Here is a 14,742-nt window from a genome sequence, read left to right on the forward strand (position 1 = left end):
AGATTTGGGGGCGCCCGGCTGCCGGGGGCGTGGCCGCGTTATCCACGTCATTCGGCAGGGGCGTGGCTCCGCGTGGGCGTGGCTTGGCGTGGGCGTGGTCACTTCCCTCGCACTGAACGTCATCGGTGACGTCACGTGGCCACGTGGCTCGTCACAGTTCGAGACGGACGTGAAGGAGGCGGCTGCTTTTTCGTCTTTAGCGTCGACATCTTCAGATTCTTCATCATCCTAATCGCTGAGCACCTTCTGCTGAAGCCATTGACGTGGTGAGTTGTGTGGGTCAGTGTTGTGGGTCTGTGGTGAGTTGTCTGGGTCTGTGGTGAGTTGTGTGGGTCCGTGTTGTGGATCCGTGGTGAGTTGTGTGGGTTCTTGGTGAGAGTGTTGGTTCGTGGTGAGTTGTGTGGGTCCTTATTGTGGCTTATTGGTGAGTGTGGGTGTCCGTGGTGAGGATTCATGGTGAGTTGTGAGAGTCCGTGGTGAGGATGTGGGTTCGTGGTGAGTTGTGTGGATTCGTGGTGATGATGTGGGTTTGTGGTGAGTTGTGTGGGTTCGTGGTGAGTTGTGTGGGTTCGTGGTGAGGATGTGGGTTCGTGGTGAGTTGTGTGGGTTCGTGGTGAGGATGTGGGTTCTTGGTTTGATGTGTGGGTTAGTGGTGAGGATGTGGGTTTGTGGTGAGTTGTGTGGGTTCGTGGTGAGGATGTGGGTTTGTGGTGAGTTGTGTGGGTTCGTGGTGAGGATGTGGGTTTGTGGCGAGTTGTGAGGGTTCGTGGTGTAGGTTTGGGTTTGTGGTGAGTTGTGAGGGTTCGTGGTGAGGATGTGGGTTTGTGGTGAGTTGTGAGGGTTTGTGGTGTAGATGTGGGTTTGTGGTGAGTTGTGAGGGTTCGTGGTGAGGATGTGGGTTCTTGGTGAGGGTTGGTGGGTTCGTGGTGAGGATGTGGGTTTGTGGTGCGTGAGTCCGTGCTAACAATGTGAGTCCACTTGGTAGCGGTGCAATCGCCCTCTACTGAACTGTGCCTGACTCTCCCCACTCTCCACTCTCCACGCAGAGACGCCGAGAGATTTACGGAGCACAGCAACGCCATGCAGGTAGGCGTGGCCCCCTCCACTCAACATATGAACACCACCCTAACTTACAAACACCACCTACACTTACAAACACCACCCTCACTTACAAACACCACCCTCACTTACGAACACCACCCTCACTTACAAACACCACCCACACTTACAAACACCATTCACACTTACAAACACCACTCACACTTACAAACACCACCCTCACTTACAAACACCACCCACACTTACAAACACCACTCAGACTTACAAACACCACCCACACTTACAAACACCACCCTCACTTACATAGACCACCCTCACTTACAAACACCACCCACACTTACAAATACCACCCTCACTTACAAACACCACCCTCACTTACAAACACCACCCACACTTACAAACACCACCCACACTTACAAACACCACCCACACTTACAAACACCACCCTCACTTACAAACACCACCCACACTTACGAACACCACCCACACTTACAACACCACCCTCACTTACAAACACCACCCTCACTTACAAACACCACCCTCACTTACGAACACCACCCTCACTTACAAACACCACCCTCACTTACAAACACCATCCACACTTACAAACACCACCCTCACTTACGAACACCACCCTCACTTACGAACACCACCCTCACTTACAAACACCATCCACTATTACAAACACCACCCTCACTTACAAACACCACCCTCACTTACGAACACCACCCTCACTTACAAACACCACCCTCACTTACGAACACCACCCTCACTTACAAACACCACTCACACTTACAAACACCATCCACTATTACAAACACCACCCTCACTTACAAACACCACCCACACTTACAAACACCACCCACACCTGTGAACACCACTCACACTTACAAACACCACCCATATATGTATACATATATACATATATATGTATGTGTGTGTATATATGTATGTATGAATGTGTATGTGTGTGTGTGTGTATGAATGTGTATGTATGTGTGTGTATGTGTGTATGTGTGTGTATATATGTATCTATGAATGTGTATGTGTGTAGGAATGTGTATGTATGTGTGTATGTATGTGTGTATGTCTGTGTATATGTGTGTGTGTATGAATGTGTATGTGTGTATGTGTGTGTAAGTATGTATGAATGTGTGTGTATGCGTGTATGTGTATATATGTGTGTATATGTGTATGTGTGTGTGTATGTGTGTGTGTATGCCCTGGTGGTCCCCCTTTTCAAGAAGGGGGACCGCACAGACTGTAACAACTACAGGGGCATCTCACTCCTCAGTGTGCCGGGAAAGGTCCTGGCAAGGATTATTCAACATCGCCTTGCCAGGCACGCTGAGGAGAGGCTTGCGGAGCCCCAATGCGGTTTCAGGAAAGGGTGGTCCTGCACAGATGCCATATTTTCTGTCCGTCTGCTACAGCAGAGGTGTAGGGAATTCCAACAAGACCTACATCTCTGCTTTATTGACCTGGTCAAGGCCTATGATACCATCAGTAGGCCTGGGCTCTGGGTCGTTCTTCGTGCTTTTGGAGTACCTGACCCTCTGCTCACGATCATTAAGGACCTTCATGATGGTGAGCGGGCCCGGGTAAAACTACGTGGCCGGGAGTCAGAGCCATTCCCTGTACACCTTGGGGTGCGACAGGGATGTCCTCTGGCTCCCACATTATTTAACATCTATTTTGACCACGTAGTTCGTGAAGCCTTCAATAGCTGTACCGGGGGAATCTCCATATGGTACAGATATAATGGGAGGCTAATCGATGCCCGGGTGCGGTCAAGGGATGGCTCCCTATTACTCAACCACGTTATGTATGCTGATGATTTGGTAATAGCTGCTCAGTCAGAGGAGGAGTTGGAGACGCTGCTGCTGAGACAGGAGCGTGCCACTAAGAGGTGGGGCCTTACCATCAGCCCCACCAAAACTAAGCACCTGCCTGGGTATTTTGTACCATCGGACACTCCACCCCCACAACTCCCAATCGGTGATGGGGCAGTTGTGGAGAGAGTGGAGAGTTTCCCATACCTGGGCAGTGTGCTTATGACTGGCTCCAGTTTAACAGCAGAGGTCTCACTCCGAATCAGTCGAGCGGCAATATATTTTCATCGGTTGCGTAACGCTGTGTGGAAGCTACCTGGTCTGTCGCTCCGCACTAAGCTTCAGGTCTTCTCGGCCACGGTCATTCCCTCCCTTCTCTACGCTTGCGAAACGTGGACCCCCCTAATGGAACATCTTCGCTGGTTAGAAACATTTAGACTGGCCTGCCTACGATCCATCCTGGGTTTAACCAGACTGGATTGTGTGAGGAGCTCACAAATCCTTGAAAGATCTGGGCAGGGTCCCATCGGTGAGCTCCTTCGGTAGGCAAGGCTGCGATGGCTGGGTCATGTAGCCCGCATGCCCAGCCACCGCATGCCGAAACAGCTTTTGTTTGGCCGGATTGAGGGGGCTAAGCGGGCGCGGCACGGGCTAGAGAAGAGATGGAGTGATGTGGTACAGGAGGACGTGGAGCTGAGTGGACTTGCCGATGACTGGTACCAGCGGTGTCAAGATCGGCCTCTGTGGAGGAGGCTCGTGAAGGATGCTACTGGGCAGTTGGAGGCAGTCGCCCTCCAACAACAACGGAGGACGGAGGAGCGACGCTCAGAACAACGAGCGGAGCGCCGGGTGGCTAAAGCACAGCAGGTTGGCACAGTAGGGGGCACAGGTGGTGCATCAGCCAGTCATCTCAGTCAGTCGACCCGTGGCACCTGGGTCTGCCCCGTGACCTCCTGCCAGCGGGCGTTCGACACTTCACGTGGCCTCACGGTGCACATAGCCTGGCACAAGCGTCGTGGTGACGTCACCGCCACTTAGTGGCGAATGGCGGTTGTTGTTGTGTATGTATGTATGAATTTGTGTGCGTGTAGACGAGGCAAGCTGGACCGAGCGTGAGGCAGCCTCCGCCTATCACCAGGTGGAGTGCGCTGACCGCCAGCTCCACGTTAATCCGCCCCAAATCACCCAAAGGTAAGAACGAGAGAGGAGCAGGAGAATCATCAAAGTCTAAGAATGATGGCAGCTCAGATCAAAGCAGCTCAACCAAGTGGGCTGATATCATCGTCATCATCATCGTCGTCATCATCATCGCCGTCATCATCGTCGTCATCATCATCATCGTCGTCATCATCATTGTCGCTGTCGCGTGGAAATGCATAGCAGCAGCCAAATAACACTTGGATACAAGCGTGGTGATGTTGATTCCTCTAAATGTTGAGCGGGGAGATACTCACAGAGACACCCATAGATACACAGAGACACCCATAGACATACACTGACAACCATAGACAGAGACACCCATAGACACACAGAGACACTCATAGACACCCACATACACCCATAGACACTCATAGACACACAGAGACACACAGATACACCCGTAGACACACAGAGACCCACAGAGACACTCAGACCCAAAAAGAAGTTTAACTTTCGTAGATGCAACCTGTACCGCCACGTGGGTCTACATTAGCGTTGAAGGGTTCCCGACGACTCGGAGGTTTAGGGGCTTTCGCCGTAAGTTTACTCGAAGCTTATTACAGTACACGAGGGTGTAACAACTTCCCCAGGGGTCCCGGGCTACGTCCCACTAGCCCACCCGTCACAGCCGGCTGCCCCGTGCTGCCTCCTCTGCGTCCGACCGTGGGTTCAGCCAACCCGGCCGACCGAGGAGCGCGGTCACCTCCAGCCCTGTACGCTGTGCTATCCCCTACTCCTACCCTCTTGCCCCTGGCTCCCCCCGTTCCACCCTACTCCGAGCCCTGGCTCCAGCAACGACCCCGCCTACGTCACGGGGTTCCCCTTTTTATACCAAGGGGAGACGTGACGTCATGGAGCCGCCCGGCGCGCATGACGTCACGTTTCATGACGCCATCGCGCCGGACGGCACACCTGACGACACGTTTCCATTTGACTCCTCTGCATTAGTAAAGGTCTCTGGTGAGTCTCTGTGAGTCTCTGTGGGTGTCAGTGGGTCTCTGTGGCTCTCTGTGGGTCTCTATGAGTCTCTGTGGGTCTCTGTGGGTCTCAATGAGTCTCTGTGGGTCTCTTTGAGTCTGTAGAAAAATGCGTTTAGAGCATTTGTCTGCCACGTGATGATAACGATGATGATGATGACGATGATGACGACGGTGATGATGACGACGATGATGATGACACCAGCCACTTTGGGGGGGGGGGGGCATAGCGCGGTTTGTGTATACAAAACAAGTTGATAGCTTCAGTTGTTGTGGCTGATGTTGTTGTTGTTGTCACGTGTGCAGCGATCCAGCGTATCTTCAAGACTTCCCTGACGAAGCGCCAGAAGCTGGAGCTCGCCGCCATGGACGCGGTTTGGTTTTTTACTTTGGACGAGGGGGAGGAGGAAAGCCGAGGGGGCGTGGCCAATGGAGGATATGACGACGACGATAACAACTACATCCTTGTGAGACTCACACACACAGTCACACACACAGACACACACATACACAGACACACAGACACACACAACTACATCCTTGTGAGACTCACACACACAGACACACAGACACACACGCACACACATACACACACAGACACACACACACAGACACACACAGACACACACATACACACAGACACACACAGACACATACAGACACTCACACAGCCACACACACAAACACAGACACACACAGACACACACAGACACATACACACAGACACAGACACACACAGACACACACAGACACAGACACACACACACAGACACACACACACACACAGACACACACAGACACACACACAACTACATCCCTGTGAGACTCACACACAAGACAAAGACAAAGATCCCCTATATAGCCTTCACAGACTGTAGGGGCAAGTGCTGTTAGCGAGCACCTATGAAGGCCAGAACGTTACACGAGGGGGTGGGTGGCCAGCACCACGCCCGACCGCCTTTGTCTCCCCAGTGGCGATGTTTACACACCGCACCAGCTACTCATTTGAGGCTGAGTCGACCTAGGGGAGGCCCGGGACCGGTTCAGATAATCGTCACTGTTGGTGTTGGCCGTGAGTGGGAATCGAACCCCGGGTCGCCAGGTTGATAACGCAGCGTAACGCTAACCGCTGCACCACCACTCCCCACACACACAGACACACACAGACCCCCAATTTGACCTTCACCCTGATGCTTTCCGTGACCTCCCCGTGACCCCACTTTGACCTTCACCCTGACCACTCCGCGTGACCTCCCTCGTGACCCCTGCAAGGTCCAGAACGAGCACTTCTACTACCGCTTCGAGCTGAACGAGACGATTGGGCATGGCGGACAGGGCGTGGTGGTGCAGTGTCTGGACCACAAGACTCGGACAATGGTGGCGCTCAAGATCCTCGCCTCGCCCTCCAAGTGAGTGGGCCCTGGTGCAGCGGTGCAGTCAACAGCAGCAGCAGCAGCACCAACAACAACAACGATGTCAACAACAACAATGGGCCAACTATGGGACTGCTGTTGTCACTGTGAGCTAACACTCACAGTGACAACAATAACAAACTATGGCTGAAACATCCTTTACTTGACTCGCTCGAGCACCCACCACCATCACGACCACTGCCACCCCCATCACCACCACCACTGCCACCACCATCACCACCATCACACTACCACCACCCCTCTCTCGCTACCACCACCATCACGACCACTGCCACCACCATCACCACCACCATCACACTACCACCACCACCATCACACTACCACCACCATCACGACCACTGCCACCACCCCTCTCTCACTACCACCACCACACTACCACCATCACACTACCACCACCACCATCACAACAACAACAACCGCCATTCGCCACTAAGTGGCGGTGACGTCACCACGACGCTTGTGCCAGGCTATGTGCACCCTGAGGCCACGTGAAGTGTCGAACGCCCGCTGGCAGGAGGTCACGGGGCAGACCCAGGTGCCACGGGTGGACTGACTGAGATGACTGGCTGATGCACCACCTTTGCCCCCTACTGTGCCAACCTGCTGTGCTTTAGCCACCCGGCACTCCGCTCGTTATTCTGAGTGTCGCTCCTCCGCCCTCCGTTGTTGTTGGAGGGCGACTACCTCCAACTGCCCAGTAGCGTCCTTCACGAGCCTCCTCCACAGAGGCCGATCTTGACACCGCTGGTACCAGTCATTGGCAAGTCCACTCAGCTCCACGTCCTCCTGTACCACATCACTCCATCTCTTCTCTAGCCCGTGCCGCGCCCGCCTAGCCCCCTCAATCCGGCCGAACAAAAGCTGTTTCGGCATGACCCAGCCATCGCAGCCTTCCCCGCCGGAGGAGCTCACCGATGGGACCTTGCCCAGATCTTTCAAGGATTTGTGAGCTCCTCACACAATCCAGTCTGGTTAAACCCAGGATGGATCGTAGGCAGGTCAGCCTAAATGTTTCTAACCGGCGAAGATGTTCCATTAGGGGTTCCACGTTTCGCAAGCATAGAGAAGGGAGGGAATGACCGTGGCTGAGAAGACCTGAAGCTTAGTGCGGAGCGACAGACCAGGTAGCTTCCTCACAGCGTTACGCAACCGATGAAAATATATTGCCGCTCGACTGATTCGGAGAGAGACCTCTGCTGTTAAACTGGAGCCAGTCATAAGCACACTGCCCAGGTATGGGAAACTCTCCACTCTCTCCACAACTGCCCCATCACCGATTGAGAGTTGTGGGGGTGGAGTGTCCGATGGCACAAAATACCCAGGCAGGTGCTAGTTTTGGTGGGGCTGATGGTAAGGCCCCACCTCTTAGTGGCACGCTCCTGTCTCAGCAGCAGCGTCTCCAACTCCTCCTCTGAATGAGCAGCTATTACCAAATCATCAGCATACATAACGTGGTTGAGCTATAGGGAGCCATCCCTTGACCGCACCCGGGCGTCGATCAGCCTCCCATTATATCTGTACTATATGGAGATTCCCCCGGTACAGCTATTGCAGGCTTCACGAACTACGTGGTCAAAATAGATGTTAAATAATGGGGGAGCCAGAGGACATCCCTGTCGCACCCCAAGGTTAACAGGGAATGGCTCTGACTCCCGGCCACGTAGTTTTACCCGGGCCCGCTCACCATCATGAAGGTCCTTAATGATCGTGAGCAGAGCGTCAGGTACTCCAAAAGCACGAAGAACAACCCAGAGCCCAGGCCTACTGATGGTATCATAGGCCTTGACCAGGTCAATAAAGCAGAGATGTAGGTCTTGTTGGAATTCCCTACACCTCTGCTGTAGCAGACGGACAGAAAATATGGCATCTGTGCAGGACCGCCCTTTCCTGAAACCACATTGGGACTCCGCAAGCCTCTCCTCAGCGTGCCTGGCAAGGCGATGTTGAATAATCCTTGCCAGGACCTTTCCCGGCACACTGAGGAGTGAGATGCCCCTGTAGTTGTTACAGTCTGTGCGGTCCCCCTTCTTAAAAAGGGGGACCACCAGGGCATCCTTCCAATCCTGCGGAACCCGTCCAGTGGTCCAGACTGTTGTTATGATGTCATATAGGGCAGTCTGTGCACAAACGCCGCCCTCCCTCAGCATTTCGCTTGGGAGATCATCTCTGCCCGCTGCCTTTCCTCGTCTCAGACTTCGGATTGCCTTCAGTACTTCCTCAACAGATGGCACCTCAGCCAGCCATTCACAGGGGGTGACTTCTTCCAATATTTGAGGCACCGCAGTCTCAGCAGGGTCATCCTCACTTTGTGCCACAATGTTTTCCTGGCTGAGGGATTTTCCCTCCCCCAGGACCTCACAGAAATGCTCAGCAAATCTGCAAACCTGTTCCTGGGGGTTGGAGATTGGGTCACCGTTTTTTCCCCTAATGATGGTAATAGGTGTGGCGCTGCAGATTACTTTTTTGATGGAGTTAAATAGAGATTTGTGATCACGGGCCACTGAGGCAGACTCCATCTCCTCAGCAACCCGCGACCACCACCCATCCTTGCAGCGCCTCACGGCTCTCCGAACCTCCGAGTGAAGGCTGCGGTAAGCCTCCTCATTCTCTGACGTGGGATTCTGTAGCCGATGACAGTGGGCCTGTCGCTTTTTCTCAACCATCCTGAACACCTCCTCTGTCAGCCAGGGTCTCTGGGGAGGTCTGGACCGCGTACCCAAAGCAGCCATTGCAGCTGCATGAGTCACAGTCCTAAACCTCGCCCATTTATCCTCGACATCAGGAGGAGTCAGGGACGATGCCAATCCCAGCCGCAAGCGATGATGAAATTCTCGCTTGCAACTTTCATCAGATAACTGAGACCAGGCCACTTTAGGTTGGAATGGGGTCCTGGGTGAATACCCACCATCGGAGTGGAAGAATGGCAGGCGCATCTTACAGATGACTAGTCGATGGTCAGGGGGCAGATCAGCTCCACGGTAGGTCCTGGTGTCAAGGACATGGGCTCGCATCCGCTTGTCCGTCACTATGTAGTCCAGCAGATGTTCTTGCTTGGACCCGGCATGCATCCATGATGTTGTGTGGATGCGCCGATGCCGGAACAGCGTGTTGGTAATTACAAGCCCATGGGCTGCACAACAATCTAGCAGCCTCCTACCGTTGTTATTGAGCTGATCTGGCCCCTGCCCTCCAATCACTCCAGACCAGGTGCCAGTATCATGACCAACTCGGGCATTGAATTCACCCAGCATGATGACTCTATCCCGAGGGGCCACTTTAGCCAGCACCTGCGACAGGAGGTCATAGAAGGCATCTGACTCATCGGCTTTGCCTGCATCCCTCCACGGATGTTCATCTTCAATGGGGGCATAAGTAACGATGACCACCATTCCTCGCCTCCGGTTGATGGGAAGGCGAGCCCAAAGTTGCCTGGGACTTACAGCTTCCCACACCTCACCGCCACGCTCCCACGCCCCCTTCATTCTTTTGTTCAAAAGAAGAGCCACACCCTGTTGTTTGGCAGTCTGCTGCCCCGAGTAGAGGACTGTCCACCCCTCATGGTGGCAGGAGCCAGAGCCGGTCCACCGGACCTCCTGAATGCCACAGAGATCCAGGCGGTACCGGTCCAGCTCCCGACAGAGGAGTGGCAGCCTCTCCTCCGCAGTGAGCGTTCGAACATTCCACGTGGCCACCCGTAATGACTTTTCGTTGTTTCTGGAGGAGCCCCGAGGGTAGATATTCAATCTCCTGGCTCCGCCAATTGGGGTTTGGCCAGGAGACGTCATAGATGCCTGGCCCCCCGGGGCCTCCGGCACAAGCTTATTAGTTACATATTTCAGTTTAACTCGTGGTTTAGTGGTAATTAATTGAAGGTGGAGGGGTTACCAGCCCCTCGCACCCGTCCAGAGCCCCCGTTTAGCCCCTGTGGTGGACACATATGCCATGAGGGGAGGAGCCAATCAAAATTGGACCTCTCCCCACAGCACTCTCCACGACAGAGTTGCCCGTCCGGCACCGCACGGAGGTAGGGGGTTGTTTTGCCGGACCACCATCACACTACCACCACCACCACCATCATCACCATCACACTACCACCACCATCACCATCACACTACCACCACCACCACCCCCACACTACCACCACCATCACGACTACTACCACCACCACCCCCACACCACCACCACCCTTCCCCACCATCACCACCATCCCTCCTCTACGTTATGTCTAAACTCTCTGTCTCTCTGTCTCTGTGTCTCTCTCTGTGCACTCGCTCACTCGCGCGCAGCTCCATGCAAGAGGAGAACCAGCTGAGGGAGATGCAGATGTCCATGGAGCTGCAGAGCCACCGTAGCGACGTGGACTTCAACGTTGCCAGAGTCCTGGAGACTTTCTCCTTCCGAGGACATAAATGCCTTGTCATGGAGCTGTTGAGGTACGAACAGCACCAGCACCAGCACCACTCACTCACTCACCATCACCACTACCGCCATCACCACCACTCACTTACCATCACGACTACCACCATCATCACCGCTACCACCACGACTCACTCACTCACCATCACCACTACCACCAGCACCACCACTCACTCACTCACCATCACCACTACCACCAACACCACCACCACTCACTCACTCATTCACCATCACCACTACCACCAGCACCACCACTCACTCACCATCACTACTACCACCATCACCACCATCACCACCACCACCACCACCACCTACTCACTCACCACCACTCACTCACTCACTCACCACTACCACCACCACTCACTCACCCACCATCACCACCACTCACCATCACCACTACCACCATCACCACCCACTCACCACCACCACACCACCACCCACAGAGACCCACAGAGAGGGGCATCGCTGACGCCTCTGTCTCGCCGTCACAGCACGAACCTCCATTGGCTGCTCAGAGACATGGGGCAGGGGCACATCGACGAGGACATCGCGAGGGCCTACACCAGGGGCATCCTCCGCTTCCTCGCCTATGCCAAGTCCCGGGGCATCGTCCACGGGGACATAAAGCTGGTGAGCGGAGGGCAGGCTGGGGGCGCGGACGCTCGCTTCGACGCTCGGCACTCTGACAGATGTAGATGAAACTGGTCCTCCACGTTCTGTAGATGTAGATGCCACTGGTCCTTCACGTTCTGTAGATGTAGATGCCACTGGTCCTTCACGTTCTCCAGATGTAGATGCCACTGGTTCTTCACGCTCTGTAGATGTAGATGCCACTGGTCCTTCACGTTCTGTAGATGTAGATGCCACTGGTCCTTCACGTTCTGTAGATGTAGATGCCACTGGTCCTTCACGTTCTGTAGATGTAGATGCCACTGGTTCTTCACGTTCTGTAGACGCAGATGCCACTGTTCTTCACATTCTGTAGTTGTAGATGTCACTGGTTCTTCACGTTCTGTAGATGTAGATGCCACTGGTTCTTCACTTTCTGTTGATGTAGATGCCACTGGTTCTTCACTTTCTGTAGATGTAGATGCCACTGGTTCTTCACGTTCTGTAGATGTAGATGCCACTGGTCCTTCACATTCTGGAGACGAATATGCCATTGCTTCTTCACGTTCTGCAGATGTAGATGTCACTGGTTACAGATGTAGATGCCACTGGTTCTTCACGTTCTGGAGATATAGATGTCACTGGTTTTTCGCGTTCTGTAGATGTAGATGCCACTGGTCCTTCACATTCTGTAGATGTAGATGCCACTGGTTCGTCACGTTCGAAAGATGTAGATGCCACTGGTTCTTCACATTCTGCAGATGTAGATGCCACTGGTCCTTCACGTTCTGTAGACGAAGATGCCACTGGTTCTTCACGTTCTGTAGATTTAGATGCCACTGGTTTTTCACGTTCTGCAGATGTATATGCCACTGGTTCTTCACGTTATGTAGATGAAGATGCCACTGGTTCTTCACGTTCTGTAGATGTAGACGCCACTGGTTCATCACGTTCTACAGATGTAGATGCCACTGGTTCTTCATGTTCTGTAGATTTAGATGCCACTGCTTCTTCACATTCTGTAGATGTAGAAGCCACTGGTTCGTCACTTTCTGTAGACGCAGATGCCACTGGTTCTTCACATTCTGTAGACGCAGATGCCACTGGTCCTTCACGTTCTGTAGACGTAGATGCCACTGGTCCTTCACGTTCTGTAGACGTAGATGCCACTGGTTCTTCACTTTCTGTAGATGTAGATGCCACTGGTTCTTCACGTTCTTTAGATGTAGATGCCACTGGTCCTTCACATTCTGTAGACGAATATGCCATTGATTCTTCACGTTCTGCAGATGTAGATGTCACAGGTTCATCAAGTTCTACAGATGTAGATGCCACTGGTTCTTCACGTTCTGGAGATATAGATGTCACTGGTTTTTCGCGTTCTGTAGATGTAGATGCCACTGGTCCTTCACATTCTGTAGACGTCGATGCCACTGGTTCTTCACGTTCTTTAAATGTAGATGTCACTGGTTCTTCACATTCTGTAGTTGTAGATGTCACTGGTTCTTCACGTTCTGTAGATGTAGATGCCACTGGTTCTTCACTTTCTGTTGATGTAGATGCCACTGGTTCTTCACTTTCTGTAGATGTAGATGCCACTGGTTCTTCACGTTCTGTAGATGTAGATGCCACTGGTCCTTCACATTCTGGAGACGAATATGCCATTGCTTCTTCACGTTCTGCAGATGTAGATGTCACTGGTTACAGATGTAGATGCCACTGGTTCTTCACGTTCTGGAGATATAGATGTCACTGGTTTTTCGCGTTCTGTAGATGTAGATGCCACTGGTCCTTCACGTTCTCCAGATGTAGATGCCACTGGTTCTTCACGCTCTGTAGATGTAGATGCCACTGGTCCTTCACGTTCTGTAGATGTAGATGCCACTGGTCCTTCACGTTCTGTAGATGTAGATGCCACTGGTCCTTCACGTTCTGTAGATGTAGATGCCACTGGTTCTTCACGTTCTGTAGACGCAGATGCCACTGTTCTTCACATTCTGTAGTTGTAGATGTCACTGGTTTTTCACGTTCTGTAGATGTAGATGCCACTGGTTCTTCACTTTCTGTTGATGTAGATGCCACTGGTTCTTCACTTTCTGTAGATGTAGATGCCACTGGTTCTTCACGTTCTGTAGATGTAGATGCCACTGGTCCTTCACATTCTGGAGACGAATATGCCATTGCTTCTTCACGTTCTGCAGATGTAGATGTCACTGGTTACAGATGTAGATGCCACTGGTTCTTCACGTTCTGGAGATATAGATGTCACTGGTTTTTCGCGTTCTGTAGATGTAGATGCCACTGGTCCTTCACATTCTGTAGATGTAGATGCCACTGGTTCGTCACGTTCGAAAGATGTAGATGCCACTGGTTCTTCACATTCTGCAGATGTAGATGCCACTGGTCCTTCACGTTCTGTAGACGAAGATGCCACTGGTTCTTCACGTTCTGTAGATTTAGATGCCACTGGTTTTTCACGTTCTGCAGATGTATATGCCACTGGTTCTTCACGTTATGTAGATGAAGATGCCACTGGTTCTTCACGTTCTGTAGATGTAGACGCCACTGGTTCATCACGTTCTACAGATGTAGATGCCACTGGTTCTTCATGTTCTGTAGATTTAGATGCCACTGCTTCTTCACATTCTGTAGATGTAGAAGCCACTGGTTCGTCACTTTCTGTAGACGCAGATGCCACTGGTTCTTCACATTCTGTAGACGCAGATGCCACTGGTCCTTCACGTTCTGTAGACGTAGATGCCACTGGTTCTTCACTTTCTGTAGATGTAGATGCCACTGGTTCTTCACTTTCTGTAGATGTAGATGCCACTGGTTCTTCACGTTCTTTAGATGTAGATGCCACTGGTCCTTCACATTCTGTAGACGAATATGCCATTGATTCTTCACGTTCTGCAGATGTAGATGTCACAGGTTCATCAAGTTCTACAGATGTAGATGCCACTGGTTCTTCACGTTCTGGAGATATAGATGTCACTGGTTTTTCGCGTTCTGTAGATGTAGATGCCACTGGTCCTTCACATTCTGTAGACGTCGATGCCACTGGTTCTTCACGTTCTTTAAATGTAGATGTCACTGGTTCTTCACATTCTGTAGTTGTAGATGTCACTGGTTCTTCACGTTCTGTAGAAGTAGATGCCACTGGTTCTTCACTTTCTGTTGATGTAGATGCCACTGGTTCTTCACTTTCTGTAGATG

The 14,742-nt window shown here is 52.3% G+C and overlaps 1 protein-coding gene across 1 annotated transcript in view; it reads left to right on the forward strand.

The window, feature by feature from the left end:
- The first annotated feature begins 9 nt into the window (after positions 1-9).
- The window catches only part of LOC142922699 (dual specificity tyrosine-phosphorylation-regulated kinase 2-like), an 82,663-nt gene continuing 67,930 nt past the window's right edge, over positions 10-14,742 (forward strand). Inside the window, exons 1-7 of the mRNA XM_076063519.1 lie at positions 10-266; positions 1,047-1,086; positions 3,983-4,082; positions 5,375-5,535; positions 6,341-6,477; positions 10,788-10,934; positions 11,409-11,547. Coding sequence (XP_075919634.1) covers positions 1,081-1,086; positions 3,983-4,082; positions 5,375-5,535; positions 6,341-6,477; positions 10,788-10,934; positions 11,409-11,547 — 690 coding nt within the window. The 5' untranslated portion in view covers positions 10-266; positions 1,047-1,080. The remainder of the gene's footprint in view (positions 267-1,046; positions 1,087-3,982; positions 4,083-5,374; positions 5,536-6,340; positions 6,478-10,787; positions 10,935-11,408; positions 11,548-14,742) is intronic.

The sequence above is a fragment of the Petromyzon marinus genome, unplaced genomic scaffold (assembly GCF_048934315.1).
Source record: "Petromyzon marinus isolate PM22_M1 ecotype Great Lakes invasive population unplaced genomic scaffold, UKy_Petmar_22M1.pri1.0 PM_Scaffold_14, whole genome shotgun sequence".
NCBI classification, from domain to species: Eukaryota; Metazoa; Chordata; class Hyperoartia; order Petromyzontiformes; family Petromyzontidae; genus Petromyzon; species Petromyzon marinus.